The sequence below is a fragment of the Accipiter gentilis genome, chromosome 6, assembly GCF_929443795.1.
Source record: "Accipiter gentilis chromosome 6, bAccGen1.1, whole genome shotgun sequence".
In the NCBI taxonomy this organism is placed as follows: domain Eukaryota; kingdom Metazoa; phylum Chordata; class Aves; order Accipitriformes; family Accipitridae; genus Astur; species Astur gentilis.
The window spans coordinates 9,836,796-9,862,198 of NC_064885.1; the positions used below are offsets into that span (position 1 = coordinate 9,836,796).

At 46.7% G+C, this 25,403-nt stretch overlaps 1 protein-coding gene across 3 annotated transcripts in view; it reads left to right on the top strand.

Moving 5' to 3' along the window:
• The window catches only part of CLIP2 (CAP-Gly domain containing linker protein 2), a 79,918-nt gene extending 59,768 nt beyond the window's left edge, over positions 1 to 20,150 (top strand). For 2 of the 3 annotated variants that reach the window (XM_049803478.1, XM_049803479.1), the window contains exons 8-17: positions 544 to 604; positions 5,038 to 5,142; positions 6,706 to 7,650; positions 10,269 to 10,326; positions 12,049 to 12,132; positions 12,559 to 12,715; positions 13,216 to 13,375; positions 13,974 to 14,159; positions 17,628 to 17,690; positions 18,324 to 20,150. In XM_049803478.1, the coding sequence (XP_049659435.1) occupies positions 544 to 604; positions 5,038 to 5,142; positions 6,706 to 7,650; positions 10,269 to 10,326; positions 12,049 to 12,132; positions 12,559 to 12,715; positions 13,216 to 13,375; positions 13,974 to 14,159; positions 17,628 to 17,690; positions 18,324 to 18,335 (1,831 nt within the window). In that variant the 3' untranslated portion in view covers positions 18,336 to 20,150. The remainder of the gene's footprint in view (positions 1 to 543; positions 605 to 5,037; positions 5,143 to 6,705; positions 7,651 to 10,268; positions 10,327 to 12,048; positions 12,133 to 12,558; positions 12,716 to 13,215; positions 13,376 to 13,973; positions 14,160 to 17,627; positions 17,691 to 18,323) is intronic. The other variant, XM_049803480.1, reaches the window with a different exon arrangement.
• Positions 20,151 to 25,403: the final 5,253 nt, after the last annotated feature.

The following is a 25,403-nucleotide window of genomic DNA, read 5'->3' on the forward strand; positions in this document are numbered from 1 at the left end:
GCATGACTGGCCTATACAATCTCTGGTAAAGGCTTTTCTGCCAGAGCAGCGCACCGTTTCCATGTTGTGGAAACATCAAGCATTGCCCACCGTCTGCCAAGGAGGCAGATGCTCTGGTTCCCTTGGAATATTTTGTATGGAACCTACGTGTTTGGTACAGGAATTGCCCCGTGCTTGGCTGCAGGATAACAAGGTCTAAGTAAACCAGTGAAACCTGGTTGTGGTTTTCATGTTTTCAGGATCCCAGTGTCAGTGAACAGTAGTTGTGCTTGCTGAGCGGTGGTACAGTAGAAACAGCATGTCTGTGAGTGTATCTTGCAAGGAGGTAAACGTTTGCTGTGTGGAAAGCTTGCTTATTAACTGTCTTGTTCCATGGGTCTTGCTGTTTAGCTTCCGCTGACCTGTTTGTATACAAAGATTGTCTGTATCTGTCTCCTCTCAGACTTTGGTTGTGCAGACGAGGCCCATGTGCAATGGCTGCTTAGAAATGGGATGCTGATCTGGGTGTTACCGATTGCTCTTTGTGTCTTTTCCCCTCCCCAGGAAAGTGGAAGATTTGCAGTTCCGTGTGGAGGAAGAATCGATTACGAAGGGGGATCTGGAGGTAATTCCTAACACCCTTAACAACTGCATGTGGGGCCTCACTTGAGTAATTTCTGCCACCTTTTGCTCAACTCTAAACAATACTTAATCTTTATTGATGGCTTTGGACCTGCTGCGAACACTGTGGTATAAACTGTGAATGTTGTTCTTTGGTATGTTGCCCAATGACTAATAATGCTAGGAGCTGCCTAGAATTAATCACATGCAGCCAGCCTGGCTTTAAATGTCACCATGAGTTGCCAAGCCATGTTAAAATCTGACTGTATCTGAATGCATTTCAACATATGTTTTTCCACTGTAGAAATGAATTGACTGTTCAGTCACTGTCCCTGCAGTGTCCTGCTATTAGCAGCTAATGGGCATGCACAATCTCCCAGTCAGATGCTACTCTATTCCAGCCAAAATGCCGTGTATTGTTTGACCTGCAGTGTCCTCGTGTGGAGTCCTCTGCCTACAAGTGTGGGGTTTGACACTAGGATAGCCTTTCATTTGGAAGGGCTGTTGCTCAGAGCAGTGCTGTTGCAGTGAGCGTTGTGCAAACTGGAAGTAGTGTTAGGAGCTTGCCCTTGAGTAGGAGGCTTTTCTGTGGGGGGAAAAAAAGGAAATGAAAATATTTCTGTGAAAGCAAGGCTCTGTTCTACACGTGGAAATCAAGGGACTTTCCCTTATCTTTAGCTAGGGTGCTAGGTTAGTAACAGCCAGAAGTGTCAAGGGACCTGCTCCTGTGCTTCACTGTCAGTAATATCAATAAAAGCCCTGGAGAACGAGAAAACTAGGTGATGAGTATGTTGCTATGGCTTTGACCCTCTTGGCATAAACCTCTCCTCTTTATCCAGAAGCTGAAGCAGAGTAATGCATTTGACAGGGTATAAATCAGCAATGCGCTGATAGCAGACCTTTGCTAAAGGACAGCAAGTGCAGTTTCTGCATAGTGTGTGGGTGCAAAATCAGGTTTCTATTGATTCCTGAGCTTATGTGACATGTTTCCCCCAGTGCTTTAGAGAAGGGTGATTGATCCATCCATCATTCCTTTTGAGAGCAGCAAATTGCCCCTTTGTAAGCTTTAAGTGTTTAAACCTGGCTGTGTAATAATGGTAATGGGCTAGCTAGCAGGTATCTTTAGATATATTTAAAAAAAAAAGCCACCACATTTTAGCAAGATGGTAAGCTGCTGTGACGTAAGTGCTCCTATGACTGCAGGTCCCAAACTGAGGATAGATCTGATTTTCATTTGGGCTGGGAAGGAGTTGCTTTGCAATGGGGATGTGGCCAAGCTTCTTGCAGGCTGCCAGAGTCCTGTCCTCACTTCCATGTTTGTACTGAAGAACAAATAACTTCTTAGGAAAGAGTCATGGAGCAGCTTGGTTTCCTGCGATCCAGAGAACTGGGATGTCCCCTGTGAGTCCAACACCAGTGACAGCACAGGCATTGACAGAGGGCTTGGCTGTGGTCAGTTTTTACATCCTCTCCTGTCTAATTTGGATGCTCAGACTGAATGATTGACACACTGGAGTTAATTCTCACCTTCCTGCTTTGTTGTGGAGACAGTTAATTTCCAGCAGCAAGTAATTAACTTACATTTCATATTGGAAATCAAGGGGGGGATAAGTGCTCCTTCATGTTGTGTGTGTTTCCTGGGAAGTGATAGTTCCTGATATTCTTCATGTAAAATCACAACAAAGTCAACCAGTGGCTGCTAGCACAGCCCCTTGCATCCCTAGCTAGAGCTGAACTAACCCCCCAAATACCACAAGCAAAACCCAGTGACAGTTGTCTCCTCTCCTTTGGTCTTGTAGTCCTCTTACGCCAGCAGCCCTCTTCCGAGTACTCAGAGGAGAATGTTTATCTTGTACTTAAGAGCCGGTAACAGACACAATGGTAAGAAGAGATTATCTCCTCTGTGGTCCCTGGATCTAGGGTTTCTGCTGAAGGCTAGGTTAAATCCCGTGGTATTTTTCACAATACCATGTAGGTTTTGAACAATCCAGGACTCTTAGGTGTTGAGCACAGCAGGCAACATCCCTAGAAGCTCTTTGAGCAAAGAAATCAATGTGTCTGAAGCCTGGAGATATATATCAAGTTTTTGTACCTCTGATAAAGAAGGACCTGCAGATTTAGCCTTTAAATGTAGTTATGCATTCAACCCATTTTTGATCCTGGTTGGCAATGCCAATGCTACAGTACTTTAGAAGGTGAAAAGCAATTGCAGGAAAACAAAACCTTTTAAGAAAAGCTTTTTATGGTGGCAAGACCATGTTTTATAGGAAATATTAACCTCTTCGAGGAACTATCTCATGCTTATCTCCTGGAACCTGCGTCATGCCTTGAACACCAATGGGAAGTCAGTTTGTAATTTGTGAATAGTAATTTAAGGCTAATAGCTAGAAGTCAGTCTAAAATTCAGATCTGAACTTCCTCAAGGAAGTGCAGGAAAACTTTGGATTTGAGGCTCTGAGTCATACTGGCTAGCCAAACCAATTTGCATAAAGTGAGAAATAACACAGGACTGGATGCAAATCTAAAATTTAAGGACTGTAAAACAGTTGATCTAACTTTCTTCCCTGATTATTTTTCTCCTCTATTTTCATATGTTTTTCCAGACTTGGAAAGTAGCAGGATTGGTGGATACTGAGCAAGAGTATCAGGTGGAACTGAGATAGCTTGGCTGGGAACTTGAGTGTCAACCTCAGGAGTCTTGAGAGAGTCTCTTTGGGAGATTCAGAGATTAGTTTTGTAATAGGTCAGCATCTTCAGGTAGCCAATATCTGACGTGCTGCCACCAGTTAAGGTAATTTCAAAAGTTTGTGTTGCTGAAGTTTCACTTGGGGATTTTGAGCTAGTGTAAATTGAGGAAAATTCTTTGGTATCAATGGAATAATTATCCCTGTAAATAAAATCAAACCTGGAGCTCCATCTTGAGATGTAGATCTTTGAGCTTTGCAGAGAGCGGGAGAAGTCACTCAGTAAAAAATTAAGTTTTTCTTATTAAGATGCATTCAGCCAACTTTTGCACTTAAGTGATTTTATTTGGGGGTTTTGATAATGTTTGGGTTCTTGAGACCCAAATCTTTTTTTTTTTTTTTTTTTTTTTTCCTCATTCAGGGGTCAAATAGACCACATAAAATATGGAGTAGTCTGAATATATCTGGCAGTTGTGATCTTGACCATCTGTGAATACATGTACAATGATACCTTTCAAGCCATAAGAGAAAACATGGATTTTTACAAATTTCAGTTTTCATTGTTTGTACGCAACTAACCAAAACTTGCTTTATTGTAGGAAAGGGCAGAAAATCCTTAAAACTGCTTCCAATAGAAAGAGGGGGAAGCAAATAATTATATGGAAAATGAAGGGCAGAAAATGGCAGTAAAAAAAAAAAAAAAGGTTCTGATCAGGTTTGTTTGCTTTTTGGTAGGTCCAGTTTAATTCAAAAGAAAATGTTGGTTTCATAAGCTAAAAAAATGTGAAGGCCAGAGTCTGCATGCATTTTCCCATGTCTCCTCTCGTCTTTTATTTATGGGAGATTTTACATGTTATTACAGTGGTTGTTGCGGAGTCCTGAGGTTTGCCACCAAGTGCAGCTGTATGGTACTTCTGCTTTAAAAGTAAAGGGCACTGAAGCAATGCCCTGAGTCAATGCTCCTGGATTTGGGCAGGTTACATAAACTTCTTGTGCTTAGTTTAATCATCTGTCTAAAAAACCAAAAACAAAACAAAACAATAGTTCTGTTTTCTTGTGTACAAGGCTATTAGAGTTTTAGCGTGCAAAAATTACTTTGAAATTCGTAGCAGCCCTATTCAAACCTAAAGCACTGATTTATATAACAGTTTGGTATCTAAATTTCTCTGATTTCCTTTCAGTGCAGTGTATTTTTGATTTTAGCAATGTGCTATGTAGAGTATGACCTGCTTTTTTTTCCACTTAGTGCAGGGTTCAAGCTGTCTTCGGAGCAAAAAGAGGATGGGAACTTCCAACTCTTTTCAGTCTACCTTGTGATTCTTCTTGAGGAGAGATGCAGAGAATCATTACAAGGTCTTTGCATTCTCTTATGTGGTGCAAGGGTCTTGTACTGGCGGTCTGCAGTGGTGGGAGCTTTGCTTTTTAGGAAGTGTGTTCAGTATAGTCTTGATGCAGGAAAATGCTGAAGCAGCTCTCTAATGCAGAGGGATGTTTTTCCCATCACAGATTCCATTTTCTTTTGAATAGCCACTACGAGTACCATGTAAAATCCCGTAGTGACCATCTTCTGTTTGGTTGGAATTTTTCCTGCTTGTTTGGATCTTTATTCTCCTCCTGTTGTGAACTGCCTTTCCTTGTCTTGTACACTGAAGATGATGTTGCAGCCTTCTCTTTCCCTCTCTTTCTCTCTCTCTCTCTCTCTCCCTTCCCCTTTTCCCATCTCCACTGTTCTTTTTTCCCTATGTGTGACCAGACTCAGACGCAGTTGGAGCATGCCCGAATACGGGAGCTCGAGCAGAGCCTGCTGTTTGAGAAGGCACAGGCTGAAAAACTCCTCAGAGAATTAGAGGACACCAGGGTAATCGACCCCCACTTGCCCTGCCTGCAGAACAGCGCGCTTGCCCCCTGCGTTGATGCTCATGATGCCTTGCTTTGGGTTTCTTTCTTTTGGTTTTTGTGGGGTTGATTGGTTTTGGCTTGAATTTAGACTTCCCTGATTTTTTGTTTGGTTTTTATTTGCTCTCTCTCCTGGAAATAGTAGTATGGTATAATTTCTAGCTTTGCTTCTTGTGTGGGGACTTGTTTCTCAAATTGAGTTTGCTTCTCTGCCCCATGCCACCATTTGACACGAGCTCTTCACGATTCATCTTTCAGTTAACATGCCCAAATAATATCCGCACCCTGCACAATTCATTCTGCCTTGAGGGTCCCCCAGGCTGTAATAGGAAAGAACATTGCAGTCAGCATTCCCTTTGTCCACCCTCCAGTTGTGGGAGCTGCCATGTGAAATGGAAGATACTGGTGAGTGCAGGTGGACTAGCTCTGATCCTTGGCCATGCCTGCAACAGGACAGGCTGCCCAGATGAACAGTGCACACGATCCTAAAAGCAGCCAGATGTGGAAAGGGCTTTTTCATGCTGGTGTGGTGTGAGAAGTGGCAAACTTGCTACAGTGAGCTTGCTTCTCACCAATGGGTTTTAGAGCTGTAGAAAACACAAACATGAGGTTCTCCAAAAGGGTTTAACTGGTTTGAAAACCCCTCTGCCCATCTAAAATAAAACCACCCAGCCTCCTGGGCTTATGGTTAGTGGGGAAAATGGCAATTGAAATGAAATGGAATTGATCACTTGTGTTTTGGCTTGGTTTCCTTGTTTCTTCTGCCTTTTTCTAATATTTCATCTAGTCAAATCTCTTCTCCATCCATAGCTGCAGCACCCTGAACTCCCTGTGACTAGCAGGTAGTTCAGCCCTGTTAGGTTACATTCAGATCGTAATACATTGATCCATAGCCCTTATGCTCAATGTTAACCATAGTCAGATTTATTGCCTTGCATCCTCTAGCCTTCTATGTTATTTTTACTTTGCTAATAAACTCTAACAAGTACTCGTGTAAAAATCCCTTTTCCTTTTTACACCAGGGTAAACAAATTACAATGCAGAAGAGAGGTCTGTAGGCTGAGGATTGCTGAGCAATAAAGGAAACATGATATGCTTGACGCTGGTTTCAATGCTTGTGATATTCCTGCACGTGCAGTCACATTTCCTCTGTGCATCGTCTGGCAAGATGCCTAGTCTGGAAATATAATGCCCTTTCAGGACATTATTTTTCATAAATCACTGTTGATCTCTAGCGAATTTCAAGGGTTGTTTCAAAGATGCATGTTTTTCTGTGGAAAACGAAAGGTTCATATTAGGAAAAAACAAATTGCAATTGGCATAAAGACATAACTGTTAGAGTTATCGGTGATGGTTACCCTGGTGCAAAACTGTACTCAGATTGGAGGGTGCTGGGTATTCTTTTCTTGTTTATTTGAACTTTGACTAATGTACTTTGAATTTACTTCCACTGGAGCACACTTACTAAAAGGAAGGATGCAGCGATGAGAGGTGGGGACTGACTTTGTCTTCTGTTGTGTTGCAGTTAACCACGGTAGCAGAGAAGTCCAGAATCCTGCAGCTGGAGGAGGAGTTGAGCCTGAGGCGCAGCGAGGTGGATGAGCTTCGGCAGTGCCTCAGGAGCTCTCACCAAGCAGAGACCCCTGAGCATAACCTTGGCTTGCAGTCAGAGGCTCTTCGTCTACGAGATCAGCTGCTGTCTGCCAACAAGGAGCATCAGAAGGAGAGCAGCCAGCTAAAGGAGAAGTATGAGAAGACATTAAAGAAGTACCAGCAGGAGATGGAGAAGCTGAAAGCTGTCAATGAGAAGTACTCACAGGAAATCGTTGACCTAAAGCATAAAGTTCAGCAAGCCACTAATGAGAACATGGGGCTCATGGACAACTGGAAGTCCAAGTTGGACACGTTAGCTTCTGACCACCAGAAGTCTCTGGAGGACCTGAAAGCCACACTGAGCACAGGCCCCGACACCCAGCATAAGGAGATTGTGGAACTGAAGGCAGTGGTGGAGAGTATAAAGATGGAGCACCAGCTTGAGCTGGAGAACCTGAAAGCAAAGCATGACATTGAGACGGCTGTTCATATAAAGGAGAAAGAGAGTCTCAAACTGAAGTTGCAGGAGGCTGTGGATGAAGTGGAAAAAAGCAACAGCAACTGGAAAATGCAACTGGAAACCAAAAGCAATCAGCACCTTCTTGAGCTCCAAGATGTGAAGGACAAGTGTCGAGATGCTGAGCTGCGGGTGCATGAACTGGAGAAACTTCATGATGAGTATAAAGATCAGACACAAGCGATAGCTTTCTTGAAAGAGCAGATTTCTTTGGCTGAGAAGAAGATGTTGGACTATGAAACATTACAGAAAACAGAAGCCCAGAGCAAACAGGAGATCCACAGATTGCAGGAAAAAGTGCTTGTCTTAGAGAACAAGCTGCAGTCCATGGAGGCCCTGCATCCTTCTCAGCATGCAAATGTATGACTTCTGGGTCATTGTGCTTGTTTATCATCACTGCTAGTAACCCTTCCTAGGAGTAGCCCTCAGCTGCTGCCTTGTGCAGTTTTCTGAGGCTTTTATGCCTCAAAGTATCTGGATGTTGTTACCTTCTATTGATTAGTGCTTTTTCTGCACTACATCTCCATGCTGAAGGTGTCTTCCCGCTCTTGAAAGCCAGTACAGTGGCACAATTAGAAGAAATAAGAGTCAAAGAGAAGTGTGCCACATCTGGGCTTGAAGACACGAGTCCTGTGGCAGCAGTATAGGGCTATCGTGGTTTGTCAGGGTGGGCTCTTACCCTGAGCAAGCAGCATTATTAGCTGGAAAAGCGTCATTTCTACAATACAGCTGTTGTCCTCCAAGGAGCTGCAGCGGTCTTAGTGTATTATTGAGCAAGGCCCTTTAGGGGTAGGTGGAGGACAGGGTGGAAGAAGAGTCATTGCCCATGCTGAGATAGCGCACGTAGCTTGTCCAGCATGTGGATCATGGTTCGAGAGCCTCTGTTGGGGGCTGAGCTGATGGGGTTGGGTGGGAGGTGTGTGCCAGCAATGCAGCAGAGGCAGTGGGAAGGCTTCGCAGCATGTACAGGAGACACAGGAAAACGTTGACTTTGAGGATTATAGTGGAAGAGCTGCTAGCAAGAGTCAGGATGGCACCAGGGTGGGGAAGTAAAATGCCTGATTGAATACAAGTCCTGAGCCTCCCAGGGAATAAAAGCAGTAATAATATGAAGAGGTCAATTTTCTGCGGCCTTTGTGTCTTTTTAAGTCATCCTCATTTTTTTTACTATTTGCCAAAGGATGCCATCCTGCCTTTGTGCATGGCACAGGTACACGTGGCTGGCTTTGCACTAGAGTGGGGGAGATTGCTACTTATGGTTCTAGGCTGGACCCCTATTTGTGTTTGGATTTTGCATGAGAAGTGAGCAAAAACCCAACTTACAACTTCTCCCTGTGGGGATGCAGTAAATTAAAATAAGCCATGAAATGTGCACGTTTTGAGAATAATCATTTGAAATCTACTGCTGGTGATGTAGTCACTGTTCCAGACTGAGGTGCCAATGAAGTGAATACAATGCCAATGTTTAATTTGCCAACGTGAACAGCCCCATTGAAATCCGTTGCACCTCTGGGCAGCGAAGTGAAGCCCATGAATTACTGTTGACCAAGTCAGAGCTTCATGCCTGCAAAAAGGCACACTGGACTAGACAGGAAAGGCAAAAGCCCAAGGAGGAATCTACAGCATTAATGGTGTTTCAAGGGTTGCTCAACATGCTTCATCTAGTAAAGATAGTTGTGAACAATAAGTACAGCCAGGGCCCTGTGAGAAGTGGATGTTATTACAACATGTCACATATTACAGCCAATATTCAAACAGGAATGAATGTAAAAGAAGAAGCTGGAGGCTTGTTCCAGAGCCCTTTAGATAAATGTGGAGGGCTCTGGGGGATATTGATATTGGATTAGAACCAGGGAGTCTCAAAATAATTATTTTAACTATGTATTGATTAAAATCAGGAAAATGTGGTAAGAAATGCATGGGTGAAAGCCTTTGAGTATCACAGGGCAAATTCTATTTTTAAATGTCTTGGCTAATTTAATGTGACTGCAGTATTAACTACCCAAATATTTTAAACAAACAAATGTGTTCTGTGACCGTCTTTCCTAGACCTTCAAGCGAGACCCACAACTGCACTTCCAAAGAGCAGTTAAAATAGTTTTTCCATACCAAAAGTACATCAGGTATTTCCCCTTTTAGTGTATTCCTGCTTCTGCTAGATGTATCCCGCAGCCCACTCAGGCTCTCGGGGACTGACCTTGGGCCTTTCAGTGGTGGTGGCCACAGCAACTGCTTGATCTGGGGTATGTGCTGAGGTCCCACTGAAGGCTGCTGGATGTGAAAAGGCTTGAAGGGCGGCATTGTGGACTCTGCAATGGAAAGACCAGCTGTGAGCTCTGCTGTTTCTGGCTTTTCATTCCAGTATAGACAAAAGAGGGTGGGGAAAAGGCAGAATCCCCTAAATGGACTAGCATTTGCTTTTTATTATTTTTATTAATGTATTCATTCTCTAATAATTATTGTTTTAATCAATGTTTTATTACTGTTTTTATAACTTTGGGCACAGTTAGATTCTTCAGAAGTTGAGGAACTTGTTGTCTGATAGGTCTCAAGCTGAATGCTAATGAGCATTTGCACCTGAATATTTGCCATAATAAACCACAGGAGACTGGTCCAACGGAGAGCAGCTCTTCCATTGCTCTGCACAAACTCTGAGCTTGTGAAAGCTGGGACCAGAGCTTGTGGGGAAAGCCTGATCACTTTTTCCCTCCCTGGTGAATCTCACTGTTGTGCTCAGCTGCCTGATGTGTGTGGGCACTCTCAGATGGTACCAGTTAGCCTTCAGTAGTACCCAGCTGTAGAAGTGACTCCTCAAAAGCTTTTTTTTTTTTTTTCCCCCCTCTCAGAAAGGGTGTAAAAAATTGTAACTTGGGTACTAGATACACTTCTGCTTTGGATGGGGCTTTCTGGTTGTTAACTTTGCTTTGAATCTTTGGGTAAGGGGCTGTTATACATCTCATATTTTACATTTATTTCAGATGATTGAAACTAACGATATTTCAGAAGAAAAGATAAATATGAAGCAGACTATGGAAGGTATGAAATTTTATTGGTTTTTTTGGAACACCCTGTTCTAGCAAATCGTGTGCCTTCCCTTCCTCCAACTTTCTGCTCTTGCAGGGACGGCTGTGTGGAAGGGGCTTAGGAAGCCATTTCATCTCTCAGATTTTGCTGGATGGCATTTGTTGTCTGCCTTTTTTTTTTTTTCCTTCTAATCCGGCTAAGCATATGCAGGGGTGGATGTTTTTTATTTGCATTAGACATTCACCATGCAGATGGTGGAGGCTGGAGACAGGTCTGGGGAAATGGGCGCACTTCCATCCCATCACTGATTTTTACAGTGGGTAAAATCCAGACATTAAATGTAATTTGTTCATAGGAGAGGACTGCTAATGGTAGATATTAATGTGACAGGCTTAAAATAACGGGGGTTACTTTTTTTTATGAAGCTTACTATGAATCAAATCTATCCTTTTAACAAAACATAGAATGGATGCACTCAGAAAATTTGTGTAAAGTAGCTTTGAAACTGAATTGCGCTCAGCCTCCCTCACAAAGAGGGTAAGCTGTAACCCTTAGTCTGAGCAACAGCAGACCTGGCAAGACCTGGCTGGATGGCCCAGATGGTCCCTGTTAGGAGCGATGTCCTACCACATTGCTGTAGATGACATACATTTTTTGGGTGTCTGAATGATTCAGGGCTGTTCCAAGACACGTAAGGTGCTTCCAGATCATGTCTTTCCTTGCTCATTCCCAGCAGACTCGTATTTCTTCATTCTTCCTTAGGGTTGGTTTTTATGTAGCAGAAAACTTTATCAGTCTAGATCACAAAGGTGATCTGTAAAGGACTAACTTGTCATTTTTCTTTTCACATGGCATTTGGCTTACGGTAGCATAGCTTTTTCTCCATTACTCACCTCTAAGGTGTCTGTTCTCTGCAAAGCCCTTGTTAAAGTCCTGCTCAGGATGGAGCAACCTAAATGGAGGTTACTGGGGACTTTTACTGGCTTAAACTTCACCTAACAGAAACTTTGTTTAGTTTGAGTGTCCCTCCAGCTGTTTCTGGATTCAGACAGAGGTGTTCTGCCCTATTTCCATCTGCCCTTAATGCTAGCTAAGCATTGACAGTTGGCTCATGACTGTCTTTGCAGGTACAAGATTACATATATGCTGTACCAAATTATATGATTGACAGGTAATTCCTGCCTAGTGAAGGCAAAGCATAACTAGGTCCAGCAGCCACTGCTCTTAAAATGGCCACTCAGTCTGTGTGCATGTTGTTTCCACACTGAATAAGCCATATATAGATGTACTAAGAACAACCAGTTCAGACTTGAGCCACAAAAGCATCATACTTCAAATCTACAGTTCTGTTTGAGTATGGAAATGCATCGGTTCCAGAAAACATGTCTTTGCCTTCTGGTGTAGGAGGTAACACAAAGAAATGTGCAGAAAGTTCCTTTCTGTGATTTTGATTAATGTTTTATTCCCTTTTTCTTTTCCCACCTTGTGGTTGCTTTCTTAAACCTGTCTTATATGGCTTCCCAGCTGTGTATCCTACCTCCTAATGCCTGGATGGTGGTGAGTGCAGTGAGAAACACTCATTATTTGTCTCCTGCTGCTTCTCTGCCGATGAAGGGTACCACCACCACGCCCCTGTCACATCCCAACCCATGCCTTACACTTCATACCTTCCTGATTTGCACAAAGCATTTTCCAAGCTTCTAATCTTTGTCTTTTCTTTTCATCCTCCCACAGACCTCCAAGACAAGCTGAGTAAAAGAGACAAAGAGGTGTCATCACTGGTGTCCCAAACTGAAACTCTAAGGGCCCAAGTAAGTGGTAAGTTTCCCTAATCCAGTGCTGGTGGGAACTAGGTGTTTCCTTGCTCGTCCTCTGTACTGGTGTTGAACAAGGGCCCACGTGCTGAAATGGCTGGTGTTAAAACTGCCTGTCTTCTAATGGATGTTGTTGGTAAAAATTTGTTCAGGAGTTTCAGTCTCTTTTCAGGAGTTGAACACAAATACTGCAGAAGATATTTGTTTCCTGTGAGGGAGGGTTTGGGCTCATTGAATGTCAGAAGCTGAAAGAGGCAGAAGTAAATGGAGCCGGGTGTGTTGTTTCTGAGATCTGCCCTTAAATAGGGCTAGATCCAGAGTTAACCAGGTCTATGCTGCTAGGAGTGGGAGTTGGGAAAAGGCAAAAAGCAGGAATGTAAGTAAAGAGCTAAGTGACCTTTCTTTCCCCTGTATCCTGTGCTTCTTGTAGCTTTGGAAAATAAATGGAAAACAGCAGAAAAGAAGGCTGATTCGTTGTTAAAAGAAAAGAAGAGGCTGGAAGGTGAACTGGAAGCCTTGACCAAGAAAACACATGATGCTTCAGGGCAACTGGTCCTGATTAGCCAGGAGCTACTCAAGAAGGAAAGGTCAGTCTGCAGGTCTGAAGGATGGAGCTGGAGGCGGAGCTCTCTGTGTTCAGGGTGCTTTAATTTACTACCAAAAGAAATCTAGAGGTTGAACTGTTGAAGTTCAGCCCCCAGCTTTCCTGTTCTTTGGACATGCTCATGTGCAAATTTGGTTAAAATCAGGGGCTGTGAATTATCAAATGGACTGCCCTTTCACTGCTTGCCAGGAGCTGCAAGACAGCTCAATACCCATGTAGATGCCGAATGAAGTCATCTACAAGCCAGCTAAGCTGGCTGCTGCCCCACTCTGAAATGTGGTGCCTTGTGCAGGTCCCAGTCTCTTTAAAGCTGACATAGTGGGGAGGAGAGGAAATCTGAAGCCCCCGAAGCGGTAGAAGTTGGGTCAGGTTTGCTCACTGGCCTTCCTTTGGGTCCGTAGCAAAGGTAGGAGGGAGCGCAGCAGGACTCCAGTGGTGTGTGGGCTCTGGAACGTCTTCACCTTTTCATGCTGCTTCTTCCAGGAGTCTGAATGAGCTGAGAGTGTTGTTACTGGAGGCGAACAGGCACTCGCCTGGGCCAGAGCGGGACCTAAGCCGGGAAGTGCACAAAGCAGAGTGGCGGCTGAAGGAACAGAAGCTCAAAGATGACATCAAGGGTCTGCGAGAGAAACTGGTTGTGCTGGTGAGGGCACCAAAACCCCTCCTGGCCTTGGCCTGGGGCTGGAGGGCTCTGCTGCTCAGGGAGGGTCCTAGCCCTTCATCCTTGCTCCAAGTCGTCTTCATGCGTTCTTTTGTGCTACTGAGCATCTGATGGGAACTTTCTTGACGGCACCCGTGAGCTGTGGCCTGGCTTAGTGGCACCTCATTAAGCAGCAAAAATGTCCATATGGCCTTCTCCAGTGTTTTGCTGTTCCCACGGGTTTTTTAGATCCATGGCTAAATAGGGCTAAAATTTGTGGGAGAAACTGAAGGTCGGTCGGCTACCCCACATTGTTTTATACATTCTCTGATCTAGGAATAAGCAATGTCCTCCGATTCCTGTGTACTTCAGTGTCCTCCAGTGGTTGAAATGTGAATAATTTATTTGAACTCTGCTGGAAACAAACTGGAGCTGCTGCTGGTCGCACTTGATAAAATTGCCTTCAGGGTTGTGCTTTGACCCCATCTACTGTTGAAATCAAAACACAGTTGTATGAGTTACTGTGGATTTCGACTTTGCTTAGTCTCTGTAGTTACTGGTTTTAATCTAACATGCTCCTATTTTCCCTTTGCTCTATAAGGACAAGGAAAAATCAGTAACGGATCAGCGGCGATACTCCCTGATTGACCCCTCGTCAGAGTCAGAAGTGATCCGGCTGCAGCACCGGCTTGTCAGCACCGAGGATGTGCTGCGCAATGCGCTGGAGCAGGGCCACCAGATGGAGAAGCTCATGGAAGCGATGAGGCTCTCTTCCGAGAAAACACAGGTAGAGCATTGGCAATCGTTTCTCAGGTCTCTCAGCCCTCACCAGTCATCAGTCTTGAGCAATCTTCTGGGATCTTGCCCTGTGCTGTGGGGGGTAATGCAGTCAGCTGGGTCCCTTTCTCTCTGCTGGAAACAGCCTGTCAAGACTTTGTTCTGTCAGAGGTAGCTTAAAACTAAGAAAAGCCTTGCTAGTTGGTAATTACAGATCCTTTTGTGCTCTGCAAGAATGGTTGCTAAATGTGGTATTTTGGGGAATGTTGCGGTGTGAGTAACTGTTCTTTATATGTACAATGACGTGTGGCTGCACATCCTTGCGGTACAGGCACTTTATGATATGGAAGTTGAGGGTTTCTGCCATCCCTGTTCTTTGAGAGGCTTATTTCCATGCAGTCCATAAGCAGAAACTTTGGAGGTGACTCTGGGAAAATATTTTCCATTTCTCTTACCAGCTCCTGGAGGCACCTCTGATTCTGATCTGGGTTTGCTGATGGACCAGGAATGTTCTCATTCCAGTTACTGTCTTCTCTTCCCAACTTCCTCTGGTCTCCCTTTGTTTCTTCTGACAAAAGCAAAACTGCTTCTGTTTGTCTTGCATCCTTCTTTATGAAATTGAAGGCTGCAAATAACTTGACTCTCCACATTTGGCTTTTTCCGTCTCGTACCTGTGGTGTTCAAGCCCTGACTGATTCCTCCTGCGAAGTGATGTGCCCCTTGTGCCAAGCTTTGTGCTTCATGTCCTTTATTGCTCTTCTAGCTGTATTGTCTCTTGTGTCTGCAACCAGGTCATGGCTTTCAGAGCCCAGATGCACCAGTGCTCCTCTTGTACTTGCTTATTTAAATTCTTAGCTGAAAAATGTCTTTCTCTTGCAGTAATGAGCTACAATTCGCATTCAAGCAGGCACCTTAGGATAGTACAGGACAAGTCTCTAGACACAAAAAATGGGCAGAGAGCTTGTTTTCCCAGATGCAAGTGCAGATATGTTGTGGTAGGTAATCTGAGGGGTATCAAGTCTTCTCCTCCCATGACACTGTCTTCTGCGCAGTTTGCAGATACACCAAATGGCTGTTTGCATTGCAGTAGTACTTGCAGGGAGTCAGTCAGGAGGAGGGTGCACGGTAAAAATTGCAGCCCTGAAAGCTCTGCTGGCTCAGCTGAGCATCTGTGTGTTGCAGACAAGTCTCTATATCCCGCAGTGCAGCGGCAGCAGCCGTCTGCCAGCACCAGACAGGACAGCTGTAGTTGTGATGACAAGTTTGTGGCAGTCCAAGACGTACTGTAATCCTGTCGGTACCTCCAGAGTGACTTTAGCTTCTGCTGTAATTGCTATGTGTCAGATGAAAATGCATCATGACAACCTCATCTGTTGGAAGCTATGGGAGGGGTGGGGAAAGTTATTCTCTGTTTGCTCTAATACTAAGTCCCTTGAAAAAAGTAAATCCTCCCTTTTGCATTCCTGTCTCCAAAGGTGGTGCAGGTGGTAATTATTTCTTCCCCAACTGTAGAAAATAACTAATCTTACATAAAGGGAGTCGGAATGGACCTTATGAGGTCAGCTAATCTATCCCTGGTATTACTTTGATACTTTCATGCTTAAGAAATCTTAGAGATACAACAAGATAGTATTATGCCTTCAGCTACAAACCATGGTACTAAGAGACAGACAGAGGATTATTGCGGGAAGCTAGGCTTCAAACTTCTGTTGATGTCAGGTTTTTAAAGCGCCTAGTTACAAGGAAGTCTGGATCAAAGCTCCTAGTTTCGGTATGATATCTGTTCATCCTTCCCCTTATGAAGGGGAGTTGTTAACCAGGGGCTTTCAGGCTGAGCCTGAGGATGTTGCTGGCCTAAAGAGATCCTGGTGCAATAGTTAGGGGATTCGTGGTTCTTCCCCAGAAGCCACGTTTCCGCTGTAACCCATCCTGCACTAACTTCTGACCTCCCATCTCCTCTCTGACAGCAGCAGCTGTTGCCCAGGCTCTGCCTTGGCATTGCTCTCCCTTTGTCTGTAAAGCCTTCACTTCGTAGCGCGCTCAAGAAGGAAATCTCTAATTACCACAAGCTGCTGCTGCTCTCCCTTTGCAGGCTTCGTCAGCCGCCGCACTCTGCCGTCCTTGATGCGCATGGCTGGCCTTGCTGTTAGACAAGGAGGTGCAGGAGCTGGGGGAGCATAATGGCACTGTGTCTTCGTCTCATTGTCAAGTAATTGCTGCCTTGCTGTTTCCACGCCTGCAGCTGCAAAGTATTTGTCCTGTAATAGAGGAAGAGGATCTTTGCCTTCTCTGTGTCTTGGGAGACCCTCAGCTTGGGAGACCCTTGGGACCTCACAGCTTTGCAGGAAATGACAAGGATTTGGCATTCAGGCCTTTTGTTGGAGGTTTTGCAGTGATTGCTGTGGGAGCTTTTTTATTTAATTTCAAGTGAATTGCACCACTTTGTTCATTATCGTGACCATGTATTGAGACCAAATTTCAAACCTAATTCCTGGTATCTGATATATGCTTAGTGCAGAGATGGGGTGTGCTGGCAGCCAGGATAGCATATGTTGCCTTGTGCAAGGCCTGAATCCCCTGTGGCAGTGGGTGCAGACCCCAAGGCTGAGTGACTACAGCAGCACTGTTCTTGCCATCCATCCAGGTAGGATTCACTGCCCAGCAAACAGTTCAGGCTCTCAAAGCAGAGCTCGGTTTGAATCTCTGCCAGTTTTTCCTGCCCAAACTAAACCTCTTGTCCTGTAGGGTTGGTTGTGCACCTTCATGATCACAGTAAGAATGGAAGCTGGGTAGCTGGGGCTCCTCTAATGATGGGTTTTAAACCTTGCAGTCTTGTCTGCCCATAATGTCTGGTCTTGCTGCCGTCAGCAGTTCACCGACAACTGTGAATCTGATTACCAAGACCCAAGACCTGACATCTGGCATGCTGTGACTTCAGGCTGCAGCTTTCTTCTCATTTGTGCCAGTTGTACTGTCATTCTGAAGCTGAAGGGCTCCATACTATCCCTGCTAAAGAAACATTATAAATGTTTAAAAGTTCTTGTGCTTTCTAAAGATAGAACAGCCTGCCCTGGCTGCAGACTCGTCCCCAGAGATGGGAAATGGGGAATGGCAAATGTCCTTTTCACTGCTGGGATGTTCACTGTGCTGTGTTTTGCAGCTAATGCTGCCCCTGGCTGAGGGTTTTTTTATTGGGATTTAAGAGTCAGAAGTGAAGAGCAGGTCTGTGTCCATAAGGAACTTGGGGGATGTTTTGTAGCTGGGAAGGATGCAATCTGGCATGTGGGGATTGGGCCAGGGTGCAGAGGGCAGGAAGCTTCTTGCCAAAAGTGGGGTGGGATTTTTGCATTCTCCTTTCCTTGTGTGGAGCAGGCTGCTAATGAAGGAGATGGCAGTCTTGCCAGATTTCAGCGCTTGTAGGCAACACCACTAGGCTCTGTGTCCCTCTTCAGTAAGTATTGTACATTTTCCCTTGCAGACTGTTGGAAATTCTGGGTCTGCTAACGGAATTCACCAGCAGGATAAATCCCACAAGCAAGAGGTAAGTTATAAGCAGAATGTTGTTTAAAACAGTGACTGCTTAATGTGACTTCTTGCCTGCTGTGCTGGGGACAGCTCTTGGATGGAGGCAGTTCTGCCAGCAAAGCTTGACTGTGTCATTCCCACAGTGAAAGCAAGGGGCTTTGCACAACTCCAGTTCCCAAGCATGGTGGGAACATCACCTTACCATTAAAACCACTTGAAGCCATCAGGAAGGTGCTAGTGAGATGCACACTGAGGTGCCGTGGGTGCTTGCTCTGGGAGGAGCAGTGAGAAGGGAGTTTCACCTCAGTCTCCTGGGTCAGTGTCTGTATGAATCTTTTCCTGGCAGCCGCAGCTAGAACCTGCTCGGTCCCAGATCTCTGCCGTCCCCTTTACATGGGTGGCATTTGTGGGACCCATGTCCTAGTCTCCCATGGTTTTCATGATGTAGGGCAAGACCTGTAGCCTCAGACTTCATCTCCTCACAGGCAGGTTGGCCAGCCTGAGGAACAGACAATGTGACTTACTGGGCAGAGCCGCTGGTCAGGACATGGCAGGCCTAGTGGCATTCCACTCCATGCCTCAGTTTCCTCTTCTGTAAAAAGACCTCTGCTTGCTCTCCTTTTGCCTAACAAGGTCTCTTTTCTTCCAGGAGAAGCTCTGATAGAGAAGAGGTGAAAGAGGATCATTGCACACCAGTATCGGCTCCTGTGCACAGTCAGGAAAAACAATACGACATCTGGCTTTAGCACCTCCAAAAGACGAGACACAGTATTTTCACTTTAAAGCAGGACAATGTTTATAATATACTAACTGATGTAATCAGGACAATCCTGGAGCCCAGTTTTCCAAGGCAGCCATTGTTCCAGGAGGGAGCAGAAAGATCTCTCTGGGTTTGGTTTCTTTCTTGTATTGGTTTTGACTGTGGAATTTGTATTGCTTGAGTTGCCCTTGTCCCACCAGCTGACCTGGTCTGGATGACAGCTGTCCCGAACGGTGGTTGAAGTGTCAGCAAGTCCCAGTAAGCCCACAGGAGCTGCAAAGGTATTTGCTTGTGGTGTTCAACTCTAAAGCGTGTGCCCAGAGGCTGCACACTTCCCATATCGCCTGTCCCTTCCCTTCTACCCCCGTCGGTGTCTTGAAGACCTGCACAAGCAAGTGAAACCTGCTGGGCTGACTGTTCATGCTGGCACGTGTAGGCTGAGGAAGACGGGGTGTGGGGATGCGTTTCCCTTCTTGCCTTCTAGAAGGCATCGCTGTTCTAGAGCACGGAGGCTGCACCTAGTACTTGTATCATAGCATGTTGTGGGAGATAATCTGATTTCAGAGGGTTATTTATTTTGTTTCTCACCCACTGCTGTTTGGGGAAGGAGCTGTGGTGGCTCTGAGTTTGGGGACAGGCACACCTCACTCAGGTGTGGTTGGCCTTTCTTCCTGCAGAGAGATTGCTGGGCTGGCCTGCCAATGCCCTGAGCCACAGCCAGGCTGCGCAGCCTGGTCCCCCTCAGTCATATGTGCTTTATTGGGTCTTTTTTGAGCACAGGACTCCACAGACAACTGGATCTCTGCATCGCCAGCCTGAGAGCTCCATGCTGGCTATAGTCAGTGTGGGACCGATGCCCTGAGAAATGGTTCCTCCTTGCCTATTTAATTTAACAGCTAATGGGGGATTGCCTGGCAATTCTCCAGAGCTATCCTTGGCTCTTCAGTATGATGCCCATCCCTTAATACCAGGAATGGAGGAGGCTAAAGTGCTGCTGTGAGCATTCATGCAGTAGTGGCTGTCTGTATTTGACGGGTACAGCAATCCTCTGTGCATGACCTGAGTATGAGTATTTGGAGCAGAAAGAATCCAAGACAAGCCCACACAGCTCTTGTGTCTGTACACAGCAGTGGAGGCCCAGGCAAGGGTCTTATTGCTTCTTCTGAAGGCTTTACTCTTCTCTTTAACTTTGCACCACAGCTCCCAAGGGACATTAGGGTGGAGGAAGGGGATAATATGCTCTTAAATCTGTGAGAGAGTCCAGTTCAGATTCATTGTTCAGTGCCACAAGAAAGAGTCACAGCAATATTTTACCAGGCTTCTCCTAGTTAGTGCCTGACTCTTCCAGTGTTCAGAAGCTCTTGTGTTATGATGGGGCATCTGTGAAAGAGGCCAGAACAGAAGAGACCACTGAGAGAGGAGATCTGAGCCAGATGACAGGCAGATGAACATCACAGCATGTCAGCTTCATTGCTTTTTGCCCTGATTTTCTACGAAGTTGTGTTACTTCTTCCATAGTGGGTTGCCAGACGCCTACTCCCTTGAAGGATGGCCGGGCAGAAGCAACCTGGGAAAGACTTGGGCTTCATGGCTGCAATTCTGCCATGAGGAGGACGTTGCTGAATCTGGGCTACGACACAATACTGGACCCTGCTCACTCGGTGCAGCATTGGTGATGTCACTTCATTCAAAGGGAGGATGAAAGAGGAAGGTGACTTGAGGGGAGTAAAGCAGGTCAGAAAACAGTTTACATCTGGCGCACAGCAGGGGGAGGCAGAGCTTGGGATCTAATTGGCTGGAAGTAATTCAAGTGGGATCCCATCCTGCCTTGTAGAAGGGTTTCATCAGCTCTTCCTAGTCACCAGGAAGACTGCCACATCCCTGCCTAGCTCTGGGAGTTTCCCAAGGGATCATAGGTGTGGTCTCCAAAATCCTCCTGGTTGGTGTATTCATCTCCTGAGTGGTTTAGGCAAATCCCAGGGGGAGTGTTCATTGTTACAGCCCACAACAGTGTGTACCTCACTGGGAGCTTCTGTTTTTAAGAATTTAGGGCTGGTGTTTCCCAGAGTGCTCCTGTTGGCTGGATGGTCTCTGAAGTCACGTCTGCAGCTTCCACTGGGTTGAGTGGAGCTAACGGAGTGCTTCTTGCAGTGCCGCTTGTCTCCAAGGCAGGGCTTCCCGGGCACCTGCAGGTGGGAGAGCCTATTCTGGTTTATAACTTAATTTCCCTGATAGGTCTTCTAGTGACTTGTGATCAGCTGCCTTCATCTACAGAGGAAGGATACGTGCATTTTCCACCTCCCTTGATGCACCTTTGGCTCTGCGCAGGGCAGGATCCCCCAGGAGTGGTTATGGAGACCATGTATTTGGTTCCATTAATCGGATCCAGAGTTGTCAGGGTGGCAGTCGTTCTGGCTGGAGGAGTCTCTGGCTCCTACCTCCTCGCAGGGACCATCCCCTGTGAGCAGCTCAGACCCGTGGCTCTTCGTCACCCGAGCTGACTGGGCAGAACAGCAGCAGATGGGTCAGAGAAGGCTTAGAGTTAGTGCTGATGGTCTCTGGCTGTAAATAGCTGTGCTGGTCCCTAAAGATCAGCCAGGAGCTGATGGCACTTCTTGGCTTTCTGTGGAGGCTGTGTGGTCTTTGTGTTGCAGGGCTGTACCAAAATGTGTCCCCACCCGCCTTGGGGTGCAGGTCCATGGGAGTTACTCCCCAAACAGGACCAACTACAGCGTCAACAGGACGTGCTATCACACGCGTCATCTGGGTTTCAGCTCAACCCTGTATAAAGTGGCCAGGAGGGGGTTTGGACACCAGCCATGTCCTCCCTCCAAAATTGGCACAGGTTTCCCAAGGGCACCTGCCTCTGGCTGCCCTTCTGAGGTTGTAAGAGACCAAACTAGGGACAAACTTGGAAAGGACAAGGAGGAGATTCCCCAGCCCCTCTATTTATTTGTAAGTTTAAGTGCTATTTTTGCCTATGTGATGGTGTATAAAGTACTTCACGATATTTGGTCTTACTGGCTTGGTTCTTTGGGGGAGATTTTCAAAGGCATTGGAGCACTGTTGCACCCATCTCCTGTTGTTGGTCAGGGGCTGATTCCTGTTTGTGCCTTCACTCCCCCTTTGGCTTCAGCCTTGCTCTTATCTCGATCCCCAAGAGCTGGAACAGGGGGGCTGTGTTCTCCCCAGCCCCTCTCCCAGCTTGTGTGTGCCATGCTGGTTTTGCATCTGGAGCTGAGTCCTGAGCATCATGCCTCAGAGCACCAGTGCAGGGCGGGGAGCAGGAGGTAGCGCGCTGCTGGAGCCCTCAGCACCGAGGGAAGGACCAGCACCCCGGTTGTGAGACCAGCCCTCATGGCCAGCTGTGTTACCCCAACGGTTAGTGATGCTTTTCTGCTGAAAGCTAAGACATTACCCAGTGAAAAAAGTCTTTGAAACGGAGACTGCTCCATGTTTAGTGATTTATTCTCTAACCCTCTAGACCAAAGGGAAAAGAATCAGTCTTGGTTGGTGATTTCAGCTTTATTCCTCCTTACAGCATCTAGAGAGCTGGAGGAAGGGGCAGCACCGTGCCAGTGCCGTACTGAATGACGGGTGCAAAGTTGCCAGCCAAGGCTTTACAGTTCTTGCCTACCCCTATCCACCAGTGGTTCCTCTGGCTTACAGTAGAGATGCATGAGGGTTTCATTAAAACAAAATGATGCAAATGACACTGTAAAAGTCTTAACAAAAATTCCAGTACTCTGTTGTTCGGCAGCTTTAGCAGCTCAACACTATCTTGTAGGGAGTTATTAATACACTAAGATCCTATAGGCCTCATGTAAGTTACCAGAATAAAGATGATACTAGATGTATAAATGGATGATAACCTTTTACCCATACAGTATGTATTACAATTTTGTAGCTTAGTCATTTTTTGGCTATCAGATTTTGTTAGTATGATATAAAAAAAAGAAAAAAAGAAAAAAAAAAGGTTTGACTGCTAATGTCTATTTTGTTATTTGATTCATTTTATTTCTTCCTCTGTACAAAAGCTGTACAAATCTTAGTTTGTGTAACTACTACAGATATGTATTCATGTACCATCCACCCCCTGTCCTGGCTTGCTGGTGTGGTGAGCTCGTTAACAATAAAATCTGTGGCTGAAGTCAGGCACCCCGGGGCTGCTGGGGGTGTGTTAAGGGTGTTTTGCAGTGCACAAGCCATGGGGAGATGGAAATGGTTGGGGAGCAAGGGGGGGCTTTCCCTTTGCAGCTCAAATGTGGGGCTTTGGCAAGCCCCTCTTGCCCTGAGACCAAGTGGTGACCTGGAGCCATCAGCGTTGGGGCTCTGCTGAGAGCAGGGTTTGCAAGCGGCCGAGAGGTTGCAGACCTGCCCTGGGGGATGAGATGCACCAGGAGCCGGCACGCGGCGTTTGCTCTTCTGCACCCTGTGCTGGAGGTGAGGACAACCAGACCAAACATCGGCTCCTTCCCAGAGCGGCTCTCCTGGCCCGCTGCTGTCGGGTATCTCCCGAGCCGCAGGGTGATGGTGCTATTTATTAATCCATGATTATTTCTCTGTTAATCTCCCCAGTCCCTCTCTGACGCACCCACAACACCCCAAGGTGAGGAGTGTCACAGTGTGCTGCGCTAGACCTACCTCCCCTCACCTTGAGGCTGGTACCTATTCCTTTGAGCGGTACCACCTTGATTTTGCAGGGGCAGAGATGGTGGTTGGGTTGTCCTTATCCCTTCCAGCTCGCTTACTGCAGACCTTTAGAGCACAGGGAAACAGATTGCCGTGGATCGGTCCGGGGAGGGGGGGGGGGGGGGGGGGGGGGCTGCGGTTGCTGCCAGGGTGAGTGTCAGCCTGCAGCCCCATGTGTGGGTCCAGGTAAGCCACGCTGCTCCCCAGCCCAGCCTCCTGCCCCTCTTCCCCTGTGTTCCCACCGCATGCCCGTAGTGATGCTCTGAGCATCATGGGGTTATGCTGTCCCCCATGGGGCACGACTCGGGGAATTTACTCCAGGGCTTGGTGCTTTTTTCATGGTACGGCATCTCTTAGTTGGGAAGTTCCCTGACTTCCCATGGCCTGTGCCCCAGCTCAGCAGCACCCCATACAGCAATGAAACAGCTATCTCTCCTTCTGCCGTGTTTTCCTGCACCCATGAGCTGTAGATTCTCTGCAGAAAGGCAGGGGTTTCCCAGTATTGCCAGCTGTCTTAAGATACAGGAAAAAAATTGGGATGCTTTTTTCCTTGCTTCCTAGCTTCTTTTCTTGGACTTAAAACAAATTTCTCCACTACCAGGATTATCTGAAAGTTTTAAACTCTTTTGGAATAGCTGGTGAGGTTTGCAGGTGATGGATTGATTCCAGAGTGAGGCCCCAAGAAAATCACAGCTGACTGACAATAACACCGTGAAAACTGGCCATGTAGCCTTATTCCAGAGCTGTAACATGGTCCGCACAGTAGGCTGTGATATCCTGCTGTTGTATTTTTTCTAGGTGTGTAAGAGTTGCTGTCAAAAACAAATAACTTGAGACTTTCTGTTTCTTCCCCAGCTACTGGCCCTGTGCATGGCAGGGTCTCAGGATCTCCTAAAATAGCTGGGCAAGAACAGCGGGTCCCTGGGTCACAGCGTTGCTTATTTCTAGAGCGGGTGCTGATGGCATCCGCTGCTGCCGTGTGCTTCGCTGTCCTCCAGCGGCTGGAAGGAGAATAATTTATATGAACTTTGCTTGGAAGAAATTTCCCAACACAGGAAGGTCCATCTACTCTCAGCCCAGCATCGGTGCTGGGCAGGGAGCTGATGAAGTTGTTATTTTCCCTGGCCTTTGCTTGCAAAGGCTGCTGCTGCTCACTCACATCAGGTCCTAAGATGCTGCAGCTGGGCAGCGCTGGTGGATGGGATCCTCTCCCAGCCCAGCAGCTCCGGTGTAGGGAGCCGGGCGGTGGCTCCCATGTGTGATCCCACTGTCACGGCTCAGCCCTGGCCCCCAGTAGCTGCTTCAAGGAGGTTTGCGACCCGCTGCTCCTTCAGTCCCGTCTTCGCTGCCGAGGCTGCCAGCGAGGGGGAGGACCGCTCTAGCGGCGGCTGTCGAGCTGTCCCCATGCTGGCTGCGAGGTCACCAAGCACGTTCCCGTTTTGCAGCCATCGCTCCTGGGAGGAGATGTACCTGGGAAAAGACAGGTTTTGGGGACAGGAGGCTTTATCCAGTACAGAAGCTGGCAGAAAACAGAGAGTTTTCCATCAAACCAGCCCTTCCCTGGGCTCTGGGCAGGGTCTGGGCTGCCCAGCACAGGAGGAAAAGGCCATGAGCACCATGTCCCTGGTCAGGGCAGGTGACTCCAGCTCCATCTTTTATGTAGTTCCACTATATAATTCATTAACATGCATATTTACAATCAAGTGCCCAAGCCCCTGTATCTCATAGAGATAACACTGTAGCGCATGCCTTTGTTTGCAGACATCACATTTCAGTGCTGTTAATCGTATGGTGAGGATTAATAAAACATGAAGTTTAAAGATGCCTAAATCACAGTGGGGGAGCTGGTAATCTCTGCCAACAATAATATTTGCACTTTATTTTCATCCTAGCATCCAGCCAAGGAGCAGAACCTGGGCTGGGGAGCAGTAATGCAAATGAAGGGGTGAGGATGGCACGGGGATCCTGACCTGCTTCTTGGGCATCACGGGTGTCTCAGAAGAGGCAATGAGTGGGATGGTCTTCCTCATCCATGTTAGGGACTCATCCCCCTGGGATGCTGTGCTCATGCCTGGAGCTGGACGGGTGCTTCAGGGGTGGGTTTAATCCTGGGGTAAGGTAGGGATGAGACACGAAGTGGCCTCTCTGCATGGGGACACATGCAGAGGAGAAATCTCTGCGTGGATGCGGCCGCCCTGCTCTAACCGCGCACCCTGCGGGCACCCGTGGTCCGAGCTCCCCCAGGAACTGGCAGCCAAGGGCATGTCTCTGGACCGT